This window comes from Ischnura elegans, chromosome 6, assembly GCF_921293095.1.
Source record: "Ischnura elegans chromosome 6, ioIscEleg1.1, whole genome shotgun sequence".
Taxonomy (NCBI): domain Eukaryota; kingdom Metazoa; phylum Arthropoda; class Insecta; order Odonata; family Coenagrionidae; genus Ischnura; species Ischnura elegans.
The window spans coordinates 52,645,345-52,669,067 of NC_060251.1; the positions used below are offsets into that span (position 1 = coordinate 52,645,345).

General features: G+C 40.9%; 1 protein-coding gene across 1 annotated transcript in view; it reads right to left on the bottom strand.

Moving 5' to 3' along the window:
- Positions 1-19,456, bottom strand: part of LOC124161369 (bone morphogenetic protein 1) — a 339,468-nt gene extending 320,012 nt beyond the window's left edge. Inside the window, exon 1 of the mRNA XM_046537683.1 lies at positions 18,219-19,456. Within this exon, the coding sequence (XP_046393639.1) occupies positions 18,219-18,390 (172 nt within the window). The 5' untranslated portion in view covers positions 18,391-19,456. The remainder of the gene's footprint in view (positions 1-18,218) is intronic.
- Between the last annotated feature and the right edge of the window lie 4,267 nt (positions 19,457-23,723).

A 23,723-nucleotide genomic window follows, 5' to 3' on the forward strand; every position in this document is an offset into this window, starting at 1 on the left:
TATCCATGGAGTAGGTATTTGAGAAGCATTTTGGAAGCCCTCCCTCAAGTACGTTCCTCTTCGATTCACAATAAGGCTTACTTCCTTTCATTCTATTTAAACATCCTATTCTCTTCATTTCTCTCCCTCGTTTACCTAACATCCTACCCTCTAACACCATTTTCAAAATAACCTCCCCACTAGGTACTCGTTCCATCCAAACCTTCTCTCTCCTTCGTATCTCATCTAGAAGCTGCCTCTCCTCACCCACCATGACCGTCGTTCCTCCTCATCTCCGTCCACTTTACCATCTCCATTCTTCGCCACACCCACATCCCAAACGCCTCCAGTCTTCTCGTCCTCCTTCCCGAGTGTCCACGTTTCCGCACCGCAAAGCGCTCCACTCCAGATGGGACTCTTCACTAACCTTTTCTTTTCACGCCCAACGATCCTCTCATAAGCTCCTTCCTGTTCATGAACGTCTCCTTAACCTGTTTAAAAATACGCTATCATCCGAAAATATTCGGGGGTTTTTGAGTTAACTATTATCAAGAATCATTTTGCATGCCAAGCATGAAGCTTTTATCCCAATATTTTCTCTCAGGCAAGTCTGTAACCAGGAAAATATGTAAAGGGCGGCACAAAATTATATCTCCCTACGGGGACGGAAGGAATGCTCTTACCGTAATTCCTATGGTAGATTCATCCTTTCTTATGTCTTCAATTGTTAGATTCTTTGACACGAATCGGGATATAAGAGGTATAACAATTAATGATGATTTGATTTCCATTACTTGCATTCTTTAAGAATAGCATAAAATGAACAGTGGTGAAGTTATTTTTGCGACAGTACGAACACGAACTTTCAAGGTGATAGAAGAAGTTTTGAAGGAGTAGTAGGTACGTCACAAAAAAGGTCTGGTAAAGAGTGAGTGATGCATCATCTTAAGGGTACATCGGAGACGTAGAGGAAGAGGCGACTGAGGGCCCCTCCACACAAGACGACTTCGCACCCGAATAAAAGACCGAAGAGGGGGCCTCCTTATCGGCCGGGGTAGCCGTCAGCACCACCCCCGCAAGACGAAATCGCAAGTGGTCGGAGGAGCAGGGTCCACCACGCACTTCGAAAGCGAGAACGCACGTAACACAAAAGGAAGGAAAGATGCCAGTGTTGCCAACTTTCGCTCGCGCCATTAACCCGTGCCCTGGAATGGGAGAACATATGGGGTGGTTGAATGGAGGAAAGGGAAACCAATTGCCACTGGTGGCGGTCATAAAGAAAGAAATCACGGGAGCGTCGTCAGGAAAAATATGAAGAATTATGGAGATTAGCAAAATGACTCGAGTCCCCCACCCCCTCACCCTTCCCATCCCCCCTCACCGGACAAATGGAAGCATTCGTCATTGTGTTACGCCGCCCCGGTCTGTGGCCTCTCGAATGATACCATTTATTTATTTTTTCCCCAACAAAGCTCACTTATTCCGCCCACGTGTTTCGCACACTTGAATGGTCCAAGGGGTCGTTTAGTCTCGCGATTTCTCCCTATTCGCTTAAGGAATACGGCACAAGAACAAGTAACTAAGCTCGCGCACGGGTGCAAAGATACATATACCAAGGGTAACATTCAGCATGAAAAAATCAATCGGCTTCGCCGGGATTCGAACCCGCATCTCCAGATTACCGGTTAGGTGTACCTGGTAGCATATCTGACTGGCAATTGGGAGATCCCGGCTCTAATCCTGGCCAAGCCAAAATATTTTTTCATCAATTTCATCCTTGGCGCACATATGACCGTTACGATAACTATGATTCTCCGAATGAATTTATTTCCCTTGATGTTCCATGCCTTTCCAAGGGAAATTAAATTCCCACCCCTTCTCGGTTTTCGAAAAGAGATTTTACGTTTGAATAGTCAACGTAATATGTTAAAAATACCAATAAATTCGAATCGCGAAGGAATATAATAACACAGGGATTTATTACACAACGATGTTACAAGACAGGAAGTCGAGAGTTAAGTACTGTGGAAAAAATAAGGGAATGAAATCACATTTTTTATCGGAATGGACGTATATAGTTTTAAATTTTAGGCAAAAGGAAGTTGTAAAACTGAGAAGAGAAATCCACGAAAATCACATGATATTGATTCAATCACACCATATATCTACTCACAAGAAAAAGGTCTACTCACGAGAAAAAGGAATAGCATCTTACAGTTCAAAAACTCACTTTCTTTCCACACTCACAGTCTTTCCACGACCGTTTCAAAGGCACTTAGCCTCGAGTTGTGGAGGCGACTTCTGTAAGGTTTCTCAACGCTTTCACTCAATTTCGAAAAACAAATATCGTTGATGTAAGCACGCGATTAGCTCCACCGATTGTCACACTGAATTTTCTTGAGAGAGGACTTTAAGCGAGAAACTAATGTGAGAAGAAAAGTAAGAGGTGAAACCCTTAAACCGCCTCTTGATTCAGTGACAAAAATTCAAAATTAATTCAAACCATAACTTAATATGTAAGGACACCTAGTGTACAGGGTGTCCCATTTATCTTAACCACCCGAAGTAACTTTATGTTCAGATGCAAAATCAAAAATATGTGTCAAGCAAATGTTCATTAGCCGTCATGGGGAAATTAATCAGCATGACTGCCTTCCTTGTAGCTTTGTTATTTACAAAGATATGAACAGCGGTATGTCTTTTTTAAATGGAGGAAATGAATTGCCGAATAAAAAATATAGGTTGTCATTTAAAAAAGAAATACCACCGTTCATATCTTTGTAAATAACAAAGCTACAAGGAAGGCAATCATGCTAATTAATGTCCCCCTGACGGCTAATGGACATTTGCTTGACACATGTTTGAATTTACATCTGGACAAAAAGTTATTTCGGGATAAATGAGATAAGATAAATGGGATACCCTGTACTTATAGTGTGAACCTGAAACAAGAATCACAGAGTTTATCAAAGTAACCGATTAAGGTAGTTTTCCATGGAGTTCTCAAGAAGAATTCTGGCAGCCATCCCTTCCTTCATGCATTTCCCTCCTCAATTTGGGTACTTTACCTACTTATATTCGCCGAGGAATTCTTCATGGCATAAATTCCCCAAACTTCCGAAGAGTAGCAAATGTCATCGGTTTAGTAATGGTCAACAAAGACGCCGGATAGACGATAGAGGAAAGTCATGCGATATAAGAAAATGGAGAGGGATAATGAATACTGATAGTCATTGTCATTGAGGGATACTTATATCTTCCCAGCGACATCTTCCAATTTTTCGATATTCAAGAATTCTTAATTCTTTGAAAAATATTTTACGGAATGAAAAATTAAAGGAAAAGTTTTATTTTTCTAATTGCAAGTACGTTTGAATATTCCAATTCTTTCATACATGGTAATTCTGACCTTGGTAACGTTTTCTTTTTCAGGGAAGAAATCAATATGAGAGAGGTATAGGGTCACTGGATACTCTGAACAGTATGTGGGACAAAAAGGTCCAAAATTGGGTAAAAAGACCCCTTTCGATAAAAAGACCCCCGTTCCAATAAAAACTTGCCTTCCAAAAATATTAAAAGAACAAAACTTACTAATGTAAATAAAAATCATATTTTGCTTGTAAGTGGTTTTCTGCAGAATTAGCCACCTAGTGATTAACTTTCGCGATGAATGTCCAGAAATTTGACGCATCAACTACTTCAGACCCGGCGTCCAACATATTGAACATGCATTCTCGGCCAACATATGGATCTCAATGACGATTTCTGGATACCATGATAGAACCCATGATAAAAACACTGGATATTAATAATAACTACCGAATTTTATAAAAATCTAGTTAAAGATACAGATTGAAATTTAACGAACCTTTGCAAGTAATTTACATCAAAACCCGCTTTCCTCTTTTAGCAGTAAGTCACATCTCAAAGGGCTAAAATTATTTATGAGCAGGGTTGAACTAAAATTTAATACTTGCAAAGAAAGAGGATAGTTAGATTTTTTTAGAAATACAATTCAGTCATTATATTCTCACCATTGATAAAAAGAGTTCAAATGTTCCTTTGGTTACGTTTACTCACCTTACCTCTTTATAAGTAGTCGCAGCCATGAGTGCGTACATCACTATTATGATTTATAAACTCTGAATTTTATTCCACAACGAGTAGCCAGGATCTATTCGCGCAGTATTACAGCACCGTATATAAGGGGTCCATTTATTAGAAGAAGTGATTTTTGGGAATTTTTACCCCCCCCCCCCCCCAAACCCTCTTAGTGAGAAATCGTGAGATTTGGCTCCACCCCCTCCCTCTAATCTTAGGTGAGATTGTTCAAAATGTCTATTTTCAGTGTAAACACGTTGATCTATGCTTCATTGCCTTGGAATTACAAAAAAAGAACAATTTGTAAAATTATTTTTATATTAAATTAGTTAAGACTAGTATTTAAGATTACCAAGATGGCTGTCTCGAATCACAGTGAACGTTTTGCACAATTAAACCTAGTTTTCTCGGAATTTTGCTCTATTTCTTGCGTAAAAATTGCATGATACTTACCAGGACCCCCCTCTCCCCGACATGAGATTGGGTGAGATTCGGCTTCACCCCCTCCCCTCTTAAGAGCTTCATGTAATTAAGTGATGGCCCATAAGATACTGCTCGCGGAATTTATGACTAACTAAATTTTAAGTCCCATATTGAAATAAATACTTGATGCCTTGGCATTGAAGATGATGTAGTGACATTGACCCCTAGGTCGTAATAAACTCTATGATCGTGAAAAATTGCAAGTATTCATTTCAATGTGGAAAAATTCCACTCCATCACGCTTGAATCTTCGGATTTTATTTAATAAACTTTAATTCGCTCTGGGCGGTTATCGAGGTTATTATAAGCGGACGCTGACTGCAGTTAGCGCATAAATTTGCGACTCTCGCTACCACTGTTTTATTATCTTCTTATGGTTAGCAAATAGTAGCTGTAGCTAACCCTTAACGACGAAAGAACCGGAATAGACACACTGAGGCACAACTTCTTTCAGGGACTCTCTTGAATATAAACAATCCTTATTTTTCACCTTTAAAATGTTAGTAAAGTAATTTAAAAAGTATTTAATGGATGCCCCCTCAGACTGAAGAGAGGTTGACAGCGATGCGGGATGGACTAGAGCAGGGGTCTCCAATTTACTAGGCCACGAGGGCCACATTCCAAGTTCCGAATCGCCCCGCGGGCCGGATAGCAAATTTGCCGATGACTGAAGTATTCGATTCCAACGTCTACTGAAGTATCCAGAGGCGTATTTCTTATTTACCAACAGTTGAAGGCGACTTTGAAGTGTAGTACAGCGCTGTAATGCTCCTAGCGGCGTCTCACAGAGTTATACGAGCGAGAATCGCGCGCTACTTGAAACGAGTGTGCGGGCCGGACTCCTCGGGCCGGATCCGGCCCGCGGGCCGTAGCTTGGAGACCCCTGGACTAGAGAGTGCGGCCACGTGAGACGCATGCCAGTGGGGTGAGGGCACGAGTGTCATGGAGGGAGGGGAGGGTAATGTGAGGGGTGTGAGACTCACGGCGAGTTCCTTCCCGAAATAAAACCGATAGTTATTTTTACTGATGGGAATGCCGACGCCTAGACAAAACCTCGACCTATTGCATGGAGGAACATTAAGAGGACGCACCACTCACGTGCGCGGTTGGTTTTTTTCCAGGAGTATAACTTTTTTTTAACTAAATAAAAAATACGCTGTCATCTTAAAAAAGTCTAAGTACATAGAGTATACATGTGCGGGTGTGTCCTTGTACAGATTTGCGTGGTGATTTTTCAAGCGTAGTACTTATTTTCAAATAAAGAAATGCGCTGTTATCTTAAAAAAAAAAATTCTGAGTACATGGAGTATAAATGTGCGAGTGCGTCCTTGTACACATTTGCGCGGAACCCAAATTTGAAAACTTTACCTAGTAAATTTCTTAATGATAAGTTTTTCGTAAGTGAGATATCGGTAAATGTTGACTGTACTCCTTACCTACCAAACGTTTCATGATTATATTGATGTTACAAACAACTGATACGTTTGGTAGGAAAAAGTGACGGAAGGAAAAAAAGACATTAAAAATTAAAACATAAAAAATTAAAAAAAGACGAGATGCAGATTCAAATGAACAATGGGTATTACCACATGAATTCAACATCGGTCGATCGGGAGTGAAGAGTCCGCTCATTGAGTAAATTATCCCTCATAAGTATAACGATGAACGGACAATGGTAAATAGGCTCACGTCTCAGGGAAAGATAGATAGCTACTGAAAATGTATTAGTACTATGGACAAAGAGGACTGAATATCGGAGGCCTAATTCCATCCCGGAGAGGGCTGATTTCTGCTGTCATTTCGGTCGCATTTTCATCGTTTTTCAAAAATGTCTGCGGCGCGGTGATGTGAGCAATGCTTTCAACTTTTTTCCAATATTTTGCATTATAATATTTTTATTTTCAAGGAATAGCATCGACAAGTTATAAATTTGATAGATCAAATCATTATACACATAGATATCAGTTTACACCCTCTAATTATACCTAATTTCCACGCGAAACTAGGATCTTTTTGTCCGTCAGCGACGCATGTGGCGACTTTTGTAAACCCATTTAAATGCGCGGTGGGTGACAACACATTTTAGAGGCCAACTTGATGAACCACTTTTTTAATATCCTTGCTATGGACAGTCGTGGTACAAGAAAATATGTTATTGATATAGAGGAGCAGGTGGAACGAAACCCTTAGGACGGGCTCGCGGGGTGCACTCCTTGGGCAGGGACTGTAAGCGTTAGCTTTTCTCCTCTACCACCAGAAGGACGGGAAGGATCAAGGAAAGGAGGCGCCGCCGCGATGAGAGCCCGACGACGCCTCCAGGGGAAGGACGGGGAAGGAAGGGAGAGGACGAGGAATCCTGCACCGTCACAAGGCGGGCAGGTCCTACCATCAGCGAAACCAAGCATACGCAATTAATATACTAACGATCTTGGAGGATTATTCTATGAGGAAGAATAATCCAACGATCAAATCGTTAGACATATAGAGGAGCAGTTGGAGGATACCAAAGGAATGCCGTTTTAGTTTTAGGAAGAGCGCACGTGCGTGTACACAATTAGAAGTTGAAACTCGGCACGCGCCGCACGTAATTAATACGCCCGGACGCCGCCGCCAACGAATTTTTAATGTCGACGCCAATATCTTATCCACACCTTCCTCTCACGTGACTTTCCCATCTTTCAATCAGTTCTTTTGCAATGGTCACATTCACGTTTCCAATCCACACACAATCACAGGCCTCATCGCAGTTCGTTATTCCCTTTTTTTAAAAAGGTTGCCTGGAATGCAGTCATCAACACTTGATTAGTGCAGAAAGTAATCTAGGTTTTTACACTATTTTTGCCTTTTGATTGGTCTCGGGTTTTCTGATTCAAAAGATCCCCTGAGAATGAACAGCAAGTCTTTCCTCGAAACGTCGGGAGTATTGGAGACAATCATCCGGTAGAAAACCACAAAATTCTTTCTGCACTTCAAACGCCGGCAAAATCAAAGATTTTAAAACCCTTGATAAGTTCTTCATTTCCGGTCACTACCGTGTCGGTTATTGTGGCGAAGTAAACAGAGGTTCTTCGACCTGAAGACGCTGGCAGTAGTACCAGCAAAACTGTTGCCATCGCCACAGCAACCGACGCGGTAGTAATCGGAAATGAAAAAATTCAACGCAAACCTCGGAAATCTCCGTTCTAACCTTCGACAAGTCCAATTGCCTACAGCAATCCTCGATTTTATTTCATTGCCCATTTAATTACTGTGGTGACAGACATCGGGGGGAAATAAATGACCATGGAAATCAATCAATTGGGAAGAGGTCGAAACCCGAAAATATGAAAGACGATAAACTTCGGCCTGACTATGGAGAGCGTCGAACCCATCGAGGACACTCGCAATCAGAAATGGAATAACCGGGCATCAATTCCTCCGGGTATTATCTGCGCGGTATTTAGCTTAGCATCCAGGCTTGGCGAGTCATTCCGAAGGCCAGATTTATGATTGGCACAAACTGCAAGCGTTACCCGCGACGGAGGTTAACGTCCGGGGACCGAGAAGCTACGCAATTTATATTTCCCATACGATTGATCGTCAAAGTCGATTTCTCCTCGATTTCATTATGCTTGTACGGTAGCAAAAACATACTTAATCCACTAATGTAGTTGCTGCGATCAAGGTTGATTTTTAAGCGAATTCTATAGTGGAGAATATTGGCCGTCGACAAGGACATGGACAGCTAGTACAAGTGATGATACACCATGATGGCACTTACTTCCACTTGTGTGATGAACTGCGACTGCTCATTTGATCGCATTGTCCCATAATAATATTCAAAATAGTAATAAAAATAAACACAACAATATGTATTAAAAATTAACACCAAAAACATGATGACACAGACAAGAAGCAGATTCGAATGAAAAAAGGTCCAACAACTCAACTCACGTTTCACCTCTAGGGTCACCTCTTTGACCAAAATTCATTAATGGGTGTACCTTCACTTAACTATTCAACGCGAGACTATCTTGCGAGAAAATAAAACCTGTAGAATGGTATGCGCATTTTACATTTTTCAAATTTCGGCCAAAAACACAGGTCTTGTTTCAGAACATTCAACAGAACGCAATGAACAACCCTATCTGACCCATTTTTTGCCAACGTGGTGATACTACTAGTAGTCCCCCATTCGGATCTCCGGGCGGGGACTACTCGAGAGGGTACATCGGTCAAAGGTGATAGAATGTTACGGATAGGAACATGGAACGTCAGATCACTTCGCACCTGCGCTAAGCAAGAGAACTTGAAGGTGGAGATGCGAATAATAAGAAAAGAGAGATGTGAAAGAGAAGAAATACGTAGGTGTGAAAAGATTAGCTGATAGGAGAATAGAGTGGAGAGCTGCGTCAAACCAATCCTAGGATTGTTGACCAATGATGATGATGATGTGGTGATATCCTGGCTTCTTAAATCACCTTTGCACAGCTTTTGCACGAATAAGATTGTGATCCGCCAGAATGCGGAGGCATCGTCCCACGCTTAGAATGATTGAGCAATTACGAACAGATATTTACCGGAGAGCCACGGATGACATCGTTTTAATATATGCCCAAGTCCGGCAGATACGGTATAATAAGAGATAGATTTTGCCGGACAGATAGGAATTCGCTTTTCCTTCGAACAATAAAGGACTCTATTAAAAGTTAGGCCATCGTCTAATCACAAACTACCAACCTCATTTTTTGGAATATTCAATATGATAATAATATAAATAAAATGTGCAATGGCTGGTGTCCTAAAATCTTCCGGCAAACGCTTACTGAGGCAAAATGCGGGGTGTTACTTTTTATTTATTTCCAACTTCCCCTAAACAGCACATCACGGCCTTTACAACGGAGATTCCAACATTAACAAAGGACAACACAAACATTTATGCCCTGGAATAAGGACCACCAACCCAGGCGGGACTCGAACCCTTGACCTACGTTTTGGCAGTCGAGGACTTTACACCACCGCCACCGAGGCCGGCAATGTAGGGGTACATGTAGACAGAGGACTTCGTGGAGTACAGCAAGGGAAAAGAGAGCTCAATATTATACGTCGGCAGCTTAGTCTCCTCTGCGCAGTGGAAAAAGTCTTTGTCCACGGTCTTCACCTCAAGGCAGGGGGCAGTGCGTCCAACTGATCCCCGTCTTTTTTGGTCAAAGGAGGAAGAATACTGCCGACAACCAGTTGGACCAAATCGATTGAAAACCGGTTGAATGACACGGCTGCAACACAATCCCTGGTCCATCCTCTCGTTGCAGACCACCTCCAACCATTCTCTCGCCACGGGACAAGAGCGCATCTCATGCGACAAGCGCAGCTACTGACAGCCTCAGCTGCACTCACAAATTCAGGGGGATTTCTTTCAATATTTTCATCTTCAAAGGTACCGCCAGTATGAGAAAAAATAAACACGTACATAAAGAGAGAGATGCAGACAGACCATTACCCTTCACGCCCAGTAGCCACGGGTTCAAACGGGAATTACTTTGGGGGATGGGATGGTCGCAGTTTACAATGGAAGGGTAGTAAAAGGAGTAGGATGGTAGCAGAGCTTAGAAGGGAGTGAAGCGGTACAGGGTTACTAGATATGACGCGTTAATGCCAGTTTAAAAGACAGTTGGTGAATTTATTTCGAAAAAGTTGACGCGAACTGAATAACATCTATCATTCTTGTGCATAACTAACAACAAATTGCTGCACACACGGTACTGAACTTAAGTTGAGATGTCTCTTAGCCACGTCGATGTTTTATTCCGGAGATTACTTCACACATTCATGGTTGGGAGCCCGCGATGCTAGGGGGTCCAAGGCGGAAAATGGGTAAAGAGCGCAGAACTTTGCAAGCTAAATAGGTATCACCGGTCAATAGGCTTCACGGTACAGGAAATTTAAAATTTGCGCTTTTATCACCACACACCACCATCCAACCAATTTTGATCCAAATCCGTTGGGTAGACCTCGGAGTTGTCGCATGTCAGTGATTTTACCAGAAGGTTGGTTTGGATAGGTGGGGTAGAGCTCACCGCGGACGCCATAGGCGTGTGAATGTAAAATATTCAGGGTAGGGGATCAGTTCCTTTCCCTTAGCCACCTTGCACTTCGATGATTTTCATTTGGGGGAGTGCTAAGACAACACCTGGGATTGGAACCCGGGACTCATCCGTCAGCTGCCAAGCACTCCACACACTAAGCTACCGCGCAATCCCGATTCAACCAGAAGGACGAATAGGTAAGGTGAGGGTAAAGCTCACCCCGGGATAGGTCATAGGCGAAAGTAAACGCACTCAGGGTAGGGGGGGGGGGCAATTTCTTTCCCTGGACCACCTAGCATTAAGGATTTTTGAATGCTTGAAGGCTTTACCTTATTTTAGGATGTTGGAAAACTTAAAATGTTTTTTCCATTTGTTATTGATGAAATTTGATATTTGAATTGGCATAATAATTTGTTATATTCGTTTTCCTCTTCATCAAATGTATACCGAGTGTTTCATGATTCTTGAAAATAGTAACTTTACAGTCTGAGTGTCTATGTATTCATATATTCACCAACGGACTATCCTTAAGCCGATGATACTTATTTATTTATTCACCTGAAATCGGAACTAGTAGGCTACCACGCTTCCTTTATTTCTCACAGAAGACATGAAATCTCCACATCTTCTCAGTGGCTACCACCCTTCTTAAGCTACCACCCTACGACCTTTTTCATACTTCCACAAAATACTACGGAATATCATTTCGGGAAACTATCTCTTTTGAAGAGGGATTTTTAAATGCACTTCTGTATTATCTAATTGTGAGATGTTCTGACATGTCAGTGGTGTGAATTGACCTGTTATTTACATCGGGATTATCACTACCCTCACATATTCAACCCAACCTTCGGGTTGAATCACTAACAGTGAGTGGAGATGACAAATCATTTACTGCAAGTGTAAATCACATACCTACAAGTAATTCCAGAGTTTCCAGTTTTTAGCAACCGAGCTATTTTCCATGTTAGCCGTTATAGTTTGCTAGTACGTATTTTACGAATATCCACCTTCATATTTGAAAATGTGATGAAGTGCCACAACATATGATTGTTTGCAATAAATTTGATCTAATCAATTTCCCTAATCTGTACCTTTTTCTTGATTTCTATGCAAGCTTAGTTACTTTTTCCTTGTTATGCATTTTAATTAATGGCTAATTGAGTTCAAGTTTCTGCTAAATCACAGAGTGACCTTTATTCTCCGTGTTATGAAAAATATTGATTGGTTTACGTTAATCCACAATTTCATAATTCTTTTTTGTATACAATATAATGTTTGACATTATTGTTATAATGAAATGTCTCCATAGTATCGGCGGTCCGCATAGAGTGCATTTGTTTGGATTTGTATTTGGTACTTTTTTCTATGCATTGATCGATTCTGAATAGTTAAAAGTGATTTACAGTTATTATCTCATGGTCCAGAGGCAAACGAAAATAAATTAAATACTGTTGTTATTATTATAAAAAATGAATTTTAAGTGGATATCCATCTAAATGACATGTTGGGAACGGAATAGCTAACTATGGAATCTACGGCTGTTCGCATGAGGGCGAAAAAAACACTTTATATCAATGCAATCCATTGTGAACCGTCAGTATAAAACGATCGAATTAGTCTTTATCTTTTTCACACCTACTCACCATGATTTACGAGAAAGATTGATTAACTACCTAATAAAGTAATACCTGGTAACCGTATCATTTTTCCCTTTGAAAAATCCAATTAAATTTACGAGGGATTTCGAATTTTTGCCTTCGTATATCCTTAAAAAAATGAGAATATGCTGAATACATATTACAATATGCTCAATATATATTTATTTCCATAAATAATTACTTTCAATCATTTCTGCTGACATTGGACGCCACGACTACTTTAATATTTTAAGTTTTTTCATCTCCAATCGCAATTAATTGAATTAAATACATGAGCGAATCATAAATTCTATAAGTGAGGAAAAATAACTGAAAATCCGGGTGTGGTATGTAAAATAAACTAGAATAATAGCAGAATACAAAAGAATACAAAATTAGATACATTTAGATATTTTATGCACTCACTAACAGTCATTTCCGAAAAAAATGGAGATTTTTAGACATGCAGACAGGGTGTTTCCTGAAAACATGACATGGATACCGAGACTGGATTCGTAGCACCAGGCTCGAAGAGCATTCGAAACAAATGGGCCATACGAGTAATTGCATTTTCCACTCGCTTTGAGATCCCATCCACAGCTAATGTCGCAAGTCAAAGGTAGGCCTTCACATATGGTAAATACGCTTTGCATCCAATGATAAATTGATTCGCAGCGTAACAGAGGAGGGCTTGCACTACTTAAAATTGCTACGAGGCGCTATTCCCCATAATACACCCCAAGGCAGCCGCGATATATGAAGGATTACCGCATCATGATTAGCCTCAATTTATTCACATAGTATAACAACGGTACCTAGAGTCTAATAAATGCAGATAACTATCATCAACCGTGGTAACTTCGGGGTAAGAACGCCTACAGAATAAATTTAGTCGAAAGTATAGACCACAGATGGAAAAATATTTCAAAAAAATTATTTATTATTACAGAGAGAAAAATGTTAACTAAAATATGCCGATTACAAAATAAAATAATCAGCTATATCAATGACATCCCACTCTTTTAATATAAATTACTATGTTTGATGAGAAGAAAAACGTTTCTTTTAAACTAAACGTTAAAGGAGAATGCCTTAACGCTCACTTGGTAAGAAGGAAGATTCGCGATTCCGCACGGTTCAAAACAAATACTTTTGTACGCAAAAAAATATTTTTCCGTCAAATAAGACATCACCCGGGGTTAAAAGGCAAAATGAGGACCAAGGAAATGCGGGTAATCCTACCATTTCATCTCTAACTTAACATATTTTCCAATTATTTTGGTTGATCCTACCACCAGCTAGTGGGTGCGAGATTTTAGGAAACGATACACAATATTTTCCTTTGGCTCAACTATGACAACATGTTAAAAACTAGGTTTTCAAAGAGAATACCGTGAACACGTAGACGAACCTTTTCGATGAATATTTTAATAAACAGCGGGGAATATCGAAAAGAGGATCTCCTGGTTCGCAATTAAACCCCGCTTGGTCATTTCGAGCAAAATGACGTTCTACGGCGAATATAATGGAGCAATTCTGCCAGGACTCCAATCTGAAAGTTTTCGAGTGTCTTTTCATCATGCAGAGCAGAGGCGAAACAAGGTTACGGCGGAAAATACGAAGTCAGTGAGCCATCCGTATTGTGACCCTGATTTCCTCAAGGCTCCATAGGTACAGCCACATGTCATCTACCAAATTGATGCAAAAAATTTATCAAAAGATATTTTATCGTTACCGTAAGAATCAAGTAATAGTACATCAATTACAATTCCGGAACAAGGAAAAGCTCTTAACAGAGGCTGTAAGCTTTTGAACTCAAGTAAATTAATATAAAATTTGAAATAATTGACGGCCATTTTAATTATAAACCACTTCGTGATTGCATCTATTACTCTGGAACCTTTCGCTCACAAATGACCAGATGCAAAAATGGTGTTTATCTCTTTCGTTGAAAGGAGGGTCATGTCGTCCCTATGCTTAGGAGCTTGCAATCGTACCATCAAACTGAAAAAAGCGTAAACGCGAGGCTCATTGAAATATTATTAATATTAAAATCTCTAATCAAGATCTTATCCCTCAAATTTTGTTCACAGAATATATCTGACAAAAACTTCTTAAAGTTTAACACAGAAACACCTTTTTATTGTGTTCACAATATCGTACTTACTTTCCACACACAAATTCGAAGTGAATGAAAACTTTTTTTATACCTACTTAAAAAATCATCGGAAGTAGTCAACAACGTGAAAACTTTTTTGACGCAGCTTTCCACTTGATTATCCAATCAGTTAATCCATTAACACTATTTCAGTTCTACGAATGACTACTGATACAAATAAATATTTCATGTCACATATTACCACCTGAATATCATAAGTTTTATACATGGTAACGCGGAGAGTTAAAAACCTAAATGAAATAATTATTGCGGTTGGAAGGGAAAGAATGTAAGAAGGAAGTTAATAGGAAAAAGGCGTCAGGCGTCCTAAGAAGCACTCAAGCGGCTCTTAAACGCACGAAAAAAGGAAGCAACGTGTCCTCGTGATGATAATGTAGGCCCCAGGTGGATTCCGAGTAAATCATGCGGACTTCTTCTTATAGAGATACTCCTTGCGTCAGAACTTGGAGAGGGATCGCAGAGAGCCCTCACCTATGAATGTGCGAAACTTGCAGATAAATTGTCACGAGGAGAAATTTTTTCTACTTAAAATTTGAAACAGACGACTAATTCTTGATTTGATACCCATTTACCACGCTTAATTACAATATTACCTGACATTTGAAGAATGTATCGACCGCTAATCAAAATAAATTGAATTTTTTTTCAAACATAAAGTATACAAAATATATACGCGTACCTCAGGCATGTAGCTAGGGGGGTAGGACTTGGAGGGCTGCAGCACCCCCGAAAATGTTTCCATTGATGAGGTAATCACGAGCCCAGGAGCACCTATCCGATGACACACCTATTTTTTTCTTTATAGTTACATTTCATAATGCCTACCAATAAGCAACGATAAATTTAACTTTCAGCATTATGCAAACGAAATTTACGGTCGATTTAATCACATGCATGGTGAATACCATGCATTTGATTAAATCGATTCGGAACTTAGAGGTGGCTGGCACGATACTAAGCAGATTTAGAGAAAAACTTTTTTAAGGTCCCGCATCTTAAAGTGACAAAAGGCATAAAATTCATACCGATCCATTACATGCGAGCAAATGAACTTGTACGGAGATAAACTGGAGACGAAGGCACTTTCTGACGGTTACTTCCCAATGATAAATTCGAGAAAATTCTCAGCCGTCCAGAAACCGAGGGAGAAAGCCAGGAATTCCCCTCCAGTATCGCACAGAATAAAGCGTCCCTTTCAATTAAATGGCGCATTTATCGCCTGGTTAATCATATTGTGGCGGATATTTCCAAATTCAATGGATCGCTTGGATGTAGGGGAGCTTAAATTAGCTCCAACTGCACTGCCTGTCAGACTTGCACCCCCCCCCCCCCTTCCCCAATAACGATTTGACGCAAATAACCCGACCGAGAGCCCGTAATTCCATACCCGAAGTGGATGAAACGCGCGTACACAAAAGGAGGCAGGAGAGTGAAGTGAATATCATGATATTTGGAAAATTCCACTAAAACCTTGTGCAACGGACAAAATTAATTCATTTGGTTTGGAGCAGTGATGAAAATAACGGAGAAGGTTCATACGTAGCGGAATTTTAGATTAATATGCAATGATCGCGACTTTGACACCCTTCGATCTCGTATATATAGAGAACAATCACGGGATACTTTATTTAATTAAAAAACAAGATACATATGAGAAAAGAAGGGAGGGCAGGGACTGGACATTGCAGGCTTTGATAGGGCTATTTAAGCAAAAAGTTTACTTTGAGACAACTTACAATATTTCTTTGTTTCAAATACACAATAAAAGAAAAGTTAGTATTTGACACCGTAAAACTGTATATGCAATCGGAGGAAAATACGTGAGCCTACGTGCTTGAATGACGAACAATAAGCCATTATTACACAGGCAAACAAGGGAAGTAAATAAATTTCGTGTGCGACCATTACTCAATCATCCTCCTAAACCTCGACTCGAGCCAAGACAATCCGAAATCCAAGGGGTTAAATATATTTAGCAGATTACCCACAGAATTTAGCGCGCGTTTTAGTTAAATGGCGAATATTATAATACTCTACCGGTGAAGGTGGACTTACATGAAGAATCACCGCGATCAGTTCCCTCCAGCATTCATCGTCCTCTTTAGTCCACAGTACGGTCTGTTTACCTTCCATTTTATGCATAAACCCGATTCTCTTCCACCCCAGTCACCACTTACCACACTCATGCCTCCTTCCAGTAGTTTTCAGCTCTCTCTCCCAGATAGGTTCTCGTTCAATCCACATACTATAAAACCCGCTTCCGACCACTGACTGACTGGGTGAACGTTTCAAATGTTTGGGGTGAACGAGTCGAGATACGACAAAAAGTCATATAAAGAATAGTTGGCCCCTCTAAAATCGCCTGAAACCCAAGGAAATACTGACAAAACACTAAATTTTCTAATTTTAATCAAGCTGAGGTTAGATATCACCGGAGAAAACTATCCTTAAGCAACAAACTACAGGCAAAAACTGTAAGAACTGCCGGAGTAACCACTCCGTAGGGTTCTGAGGAGGCGAAAAACCCCAATCGAGCGAAAATGAGTCCAACCCGTGCGCCTCCTTCGAATATCTTCTGAAAGATAAAATTGAGCAATCACCGTACATTTCCTAAAAACGGATTTGGGGAAGAATTTAGAGGAAGAAGATGTTGTGTGATAGAAAAGGCTATTAGAATCTTCCATCGTGGAAAGGAACGAAAATGAGCGGCCTTCCATCCGTCATCATAATGGAACTTCCTGGCAGCGGCCTAAGTCTTGAACTTGGGGGAGTCAAGGACTAACCTCCTGGTCTGGCGTACCACATAAGGGTAAAAGGGGGTCCATTGGTCCTCCGCCCCAGAATGTATTTTTAAGAGCTGAAATTGTAACTCTTTAAGGCTTTTCAATTGTTTGATGACTAAATGACTTCTAGCATCCTATTTAAGTGAGAAGAAATGTGAATCACTCGATCAATTAATATTCTTGAGGTGAATTACGAGGGCAGAAATTTTCGCGGTGATTGCTATCACCTCCTTCAACCCTGTCCATACATAATACAGCACATTCCACAGGTTTAATGTAAATTTCAATGAGACTCCATAAAATTAAGTGTTCCGACAACATGTTAGATATGAAGGTTCGTTGCAGTATACAAGAAAAAGGCATGAATGGGCTCAGAAGAATGCAACTTCCACGCGCCAACACTGACAGATATTGGGTTCAGGAAAATATTTTTCCTAAGTTCCAATCAGAATTGCATGCAGACAATTCATAATTATATTTCGAATAAATATCTTTCATCAGGGCAAAAGGGAAACGACATCAATACCCCAAATTAATACGGCACTGATGATTTATTTTTGAATGCATGACAGTAAGGCTTAATTGCGCTTCCGATGAGTTGCAAGATAAGCAGCAAATATCATCGAAAATGGAAGATTATCCCGACAATGTCCCGAAAATGGGTTCATGAAGACCTTACATTGGTAGAAAGGAGAACTGAGGAGGAAATACAGTAAAATTTATTCACTGAGAGGAATGGGAATAAAGGCCTATTCTCTTTTGAAATGCACCCTTGGGTATCTCCATAATAACTTAACTAAAGCTGCTATCAGTTTCATATTCTCTTAACAACGAAGAAGAAAAAGTCACAAGATTTTGGTGACTTTCCTTGGCTACCAAGAGACTGGTAGAAATAGGAAACACCAAAAGGAATAAGAGGCTTAGTACATATTTTAAGGAGCTGCTGGCTTCCCTATTAACTAACCAGTAAATTAGGTGGGGTACTCACCAGCCTTGCAGGGGTCCAAGTCGATGTCAGCAGACACTTTCTTCGGAAACCGCTTTGTCAGGAGCTCCTCGATTGTGAATTTGGACCCGGTAGTCAGTCTGCATCCGTCCAGCACGAACAAGCACACCAGCATCGCCGAGAGGGCCACGTTCAGGGACTTCGAAAAAGGCATCTCGTCGGATCGAGGAAACACAACACTTAAATAAAAAATGACACGAATGTTCAAGCCACACACTACGGGCACACACGGTTCACGTCGTAAAAAACGAACAAAAAATTACGAAATGTCTCGCAAGAGAGGAGGAGCAGCTGAGGGAAATGGAGGAGGAGGATGAAAAGGGATGTTGAAAACGAAAACGTCTCCCTTTCCTCTGAATATAATTTCTTCCTTCCTCTTCGCTGCAGGAGCGTCAAAAAGTTTTCGCGCGACTGGTCGAAAAAAACAACACCTCAAGATGTCCCTTCCCCCCGATGACAGCGTCTTCCGCACGCCTTGCCTCCAGACCCCATTTGTAGGCGCTCGCTGCCTCCCAAGTCTCCGCCAACACGAGGGCCCAGTCGCCCGAGCAGGCGGTCAAGCCGCCCGCGGAAACCTCTCCTGACCGGCACGTGGAGTCGAGATAACGACGGCAGCTCGCGGAAAATCCGAGAGGACCGCCGGCAGGCGATCCACTGGGCGCCGGGAACGAGGCGGTCTCCTCACCGCTGTCGGATCGGACAGAACTACTTCGGACCCCAGTCGAAAACCCTGACGCCAAGAGGGATGACAGCACTCGCCCTCTGCTTCCTGACACAATCTGCCCACGCGCTGAATCTGGACGACAAGAAGATGCGCACGGTGCCCAGGGATGAGAATGGACAAAACGCAAGCCGGACAGCGTTCTCTTCTGGACGAATATAACCGTCCGGTCAGGGAGGAGAAGGTCGAGAAAGTCTAAATGGACTCGGAAGAGCCTGCCACCCTCCCCAACTCGACGGCGACAAAAATCAACAACCCCGGGGCGACAGCAACAATGGGCAGCGCAGCGGTATCGTCGGCCCTCGACACCCGCCGGTCACGGACGTCCTCTTCCCCTCGGGAGATTCCAGCGGGGTTCGCCGTGAAGGCGACAGAACGCTTTCCGCAAACACACACGAGGCAACAGCTCTCGGGCGCGCGCGCGCGGTTTTGAAACTCGGTGAGACCCCCGTTCTCCACGAGGAACACGCTCCAACTGTGGCTCTCCCGCCGTCCGCACAGCCGAACTCGGGACGGCTTCCCCCCACAGAGCGCGCGCCGATCCCCACCTCCACGTTCCACACCGTCTGCCCCCGCGACCCTCCTCCGCCCCCACCCCACACCACTCCCTCCCTTTCACAAAACCAACCCCCTCACATCCATCGGATCCCTCTTCCCCGTCTTCGCCGCCCGGCCCGGCCCCTCCGCCGACGGGGCAGTCACCCTTCCCACCCCCGCCAAACAATCCCTCTCTCTCGCTGGAGAAAGAGCAAGGGCGCGCGCTACAGCACAAACACACACACATGAACAACGGTACCGAAAACGCACCGGACTCCGAAAAATGTGTGTACCCTTTACGTAAATACAAGGGGTTACACCATTCCCTAACCAGATAGGATGTGTTGGAAAATGAGTTATTTGGTTCAAACTTCAGTTGTTAGGTGCATGGAATTCGAATTAATTTATGTTTTCTATACTATATTTTTCATACTATTTATAAGGTGTATTTTCTGTTTCTCTACTTTGTTCTTAGATAGGTAGGCATTTCATTAAATTTTTAATCTAATGCCGACACCATGCTATAGCCTACTTGTAGCAATATGTAGTAAGTAAATATTGCCCCAGACTATCTGACAAGGCATTAGCCAGAAAAATATTTCGTGGAGGGGTTCACATGGGTACATCTACATAATACCCTACGAGCCACCTCTAGGGAAGAGTACATTCCGCTTGAGACTCACGAGCACTACGGGGAAGGAGAGGAAAATTTGTTTAAAAATTCTAGAATTTCTGGTTCATATATATTTACTTAATTATTAGAGTACCATATATATATTTTTATATATTTACTTTATTATTAGATTATCATATATATTGTCTTAATTATTAGATTACCTTCAATCAAAGAATATGATAGGTAACTATTTCTTTCCGAACACCTAAGCCTACGTACGCTCGCTTGGGTTTTACTACCTGAAGAGGCGCTGGGTTTTCACTTGGATTATTAGGGCGAAAAGTCGGATTAAAACAAGCAAAAGCACAAGCATGTCACATTGTCACAGGCATGCGTAGCTCTCGTTCAGTTAATTAGCTACCAGTTAACTCAAGGTTTGAGACTCCAACCCATTATTGCTACCGCTTGTCGGTGCAACTATTTCTAACCCCAATACTTCCCCGATCGTTTTTGTTTACACTGTTTGATGAAAACTTGATGTACCGGATTTCCGCCATAATTTCTGGAAATAAAAAAATAAAATATTGAATATACTAATTCAAACCTGGAGGAGACAGATAACACATAATTCCTATTCTCAAGAATATTACCATATCCAAATTTTCATATTGAGAAACCCCCTACATCGTAGGATAAAGTAATTTTACAGGTACTATGTTACATATCTCCTAGACCTGAATCCCGCTTCACATAAATATTCCTCCTAACACATAATTCACAGCACAGTCGGATTACCCTTCATCCATAAAGCTTGCTCTCTTCTCACTTCTCTGTTGCTTCACTATGATCATTCCATTCTAAAAAAAGGTTGAATAATACGAAAATATTTATTTTAACAAATTGTTCAATGTATAAAGTTTAGTATAAATAAAATTAAAGGAATATTAAGAACATTATTAATAAAATATTATATTTTTAAGTAACGTTCGAATATTAAGTTGAATCAAAATACGATTTCAAAGAATATAAAAGAACTACCTAAGTTCTAACCAACCCCCACACACTAATGAGTCGAGATAACCAGAACATCGACCATCCGAAATTCCGGAGAGATAGAGCAGCGTGTCACATTCAATTATTGAAGGTAACCTAACGGTCAAGATAGTATCATAAAAGAAACACTGGCAATATTTTACGAACTTTCCCCCTCAGGCGGTACGCAAGAACTGTGCGAGTTTACTATTCAACGAAAATTATGAGCAGCCGCAATATTCAAAATACACTATAGCGAATGTTTTTACAACAAATCCAATGACTCCAATAACATTTAAAGAATTCTTCTGCCTAATTTTAAGTTATTTTTGGTATCCTAGAGAAGGAAAAATAATTAACTACATCAGTGAGGCGCTGACTTGAAGTAAACATAGCCAAACACATACATGAAATAGTGGAGTTGGAACCAATGACCAAGGAATACTGAGTCAATATGGTAGTTTCCTTCATCAAAGAAAACGAAAGGCATTGATTGTGATTCGTTACCCACCATTAGCGCATTCATAATATACTAATTATTTTGTTTTAGAAATACCGGTTTAGACGAATGGCAAGGGTCAATTTTATCCTCATTTGAAAAAGGCAAGATTGGCTCCCATGCGAGTCCACTTCACGTGACGTCACAGGGACCTAGTTTCTATACGAGTAGTTATGAGTTATACATCGTCTGAGATTACCAATGCATGCATGAGGCACAGATCTCAGGGAAACATGTCTCAATTATCACTTATTAAAACTGGCTAAGGTCGGAAAGTTTTCTTCGTTTGATAAGGTATTAATAATCCTTATTTAAACCAAGCGCTACCAGCTAACATGGTGCTCTGCTACCTGCTAGCATCCTGCGTCGTATCAGCGCTCAAAGCCTCGCCCCAAGGTCACCTCACTTGCGGCAGCGGGAACCAGAACGACGTCACGCGGAGTTTTCCCAGCATTCATACTTAGCCGTCGCGTTCTCGCGCGCTTGAAAATTTTCACTTTTCATTTAATCGCGAAAAATAGATATCGTCATTTAAAAATCTAAAAGCGTGAAATACGTACTCCAGGAGTAATAATCTTTTGATTTAGGCAATAAAAAAATAGTAGGAAACCACCGTATTGGATTACCGCATAACCAATAAGTTAACTTATCCCAATTCATGAAGTCGTATTTCTTGGTTGCTATGCAATAAATCCAAGTGTATGTAGCGTTATGCATATGGAGGTATAGAGGATTAATGAGTGAATTTCAAAGCGTACATCTACATCTACATAATACCCTGCGAGCCACCTCTATTGTGTTTGGCAGGGGGTGATCAATCACCAGCATGCAGCATGCATTTGGACTCCCACATGCACACCACACCGTCCAAAAAACGTCCCATATACTAACAAACTTTACTACTATATGATGTTAGAAATAATATTGATTTAAGAAACATGCATTAATTTTTACATATGTTAGTAGGCTACACTACAAGTCATGCAATCTATTTACGAGTTCTATTCGGAATCTGTCTGTTCTACAATCTATCTCTCTTATTTTATTTATATGATCTGATCTTCCGTAGTATGTTGGCGTCCGTAAGATATGGTTAACTTCGTCAGAAAAGACACTGCTCTTGAATTTATCTAAAAGGTTTAGTCTATTTTTCAATCTACGGTCCGACAGAGATTCCCATCCGAGTTTATCTAAGAGGTCAGTTACACTAACAAGACTATCGTAACGACCTTTCACATACCTGGCAGCTCTTATTCGCACGCGTTCTAACTCTGTTATTAAGCCTTTTTCATGAGGGTCCCAAACACTGGCAGCGTATTCCAAATGTGGTCTAACGAGGGAAAAGTAGCTAATTTCTCTCACTTTGTCGTCGCACTTTCCTAATATTCTTTTAACAAAACCCATTTTACGATTAGCTTGACCGGTTATAAATTGTTGTCATCTCAAATTAATTATATATTTGCAGAGAGAAAAATATCATGAATTTTCCATTATCATCCCCAATGTGAATCACAGCAATTATTAATTATGCAAGGTGTTTCAGGAGTAATCTGCAATACTTCAGAAGGTGGTAGGGGAGAAATTTTCAAGCATTTTTTGTCCATAAACATGAGTTTGCAACTCCAATGACAACTGCAAAGTGCATCTAAAAAATGTTTGCGTTGCCATAGCTCAGGACAGAAAAGTTGAAACCCCTTGTTTATGGACAAAACATGCTTAAATTATATAGTCTGAGGTTTCAGGCGAGATGGAGTGGAAACGTGACATAATGAAAATGAAAAAGCAGGAGCAATTTCCACAATTTTAAATTTATTAATACTACCGGTTTCGCTTTTCAGCATCATCAGGTACAAAAATATCAAGTGCGCTACGCTTAAATAGGAAAGGTAGGAGGAGGCCCACCACCCCCTCCTACCTTTCCTATTTAAGCGTAGCGCACTTGATATTTTTGTACCTGATGATGCTGAAAAGCGAAACCGGTAGTATTAATAAATGTAAAATTGTGGAAATTGCTCCTGCTTTTTCATTTGCTTAAATTATCTCCCCTACCACTTCCCTAAGTATTGCTGATTCCACCTGAAA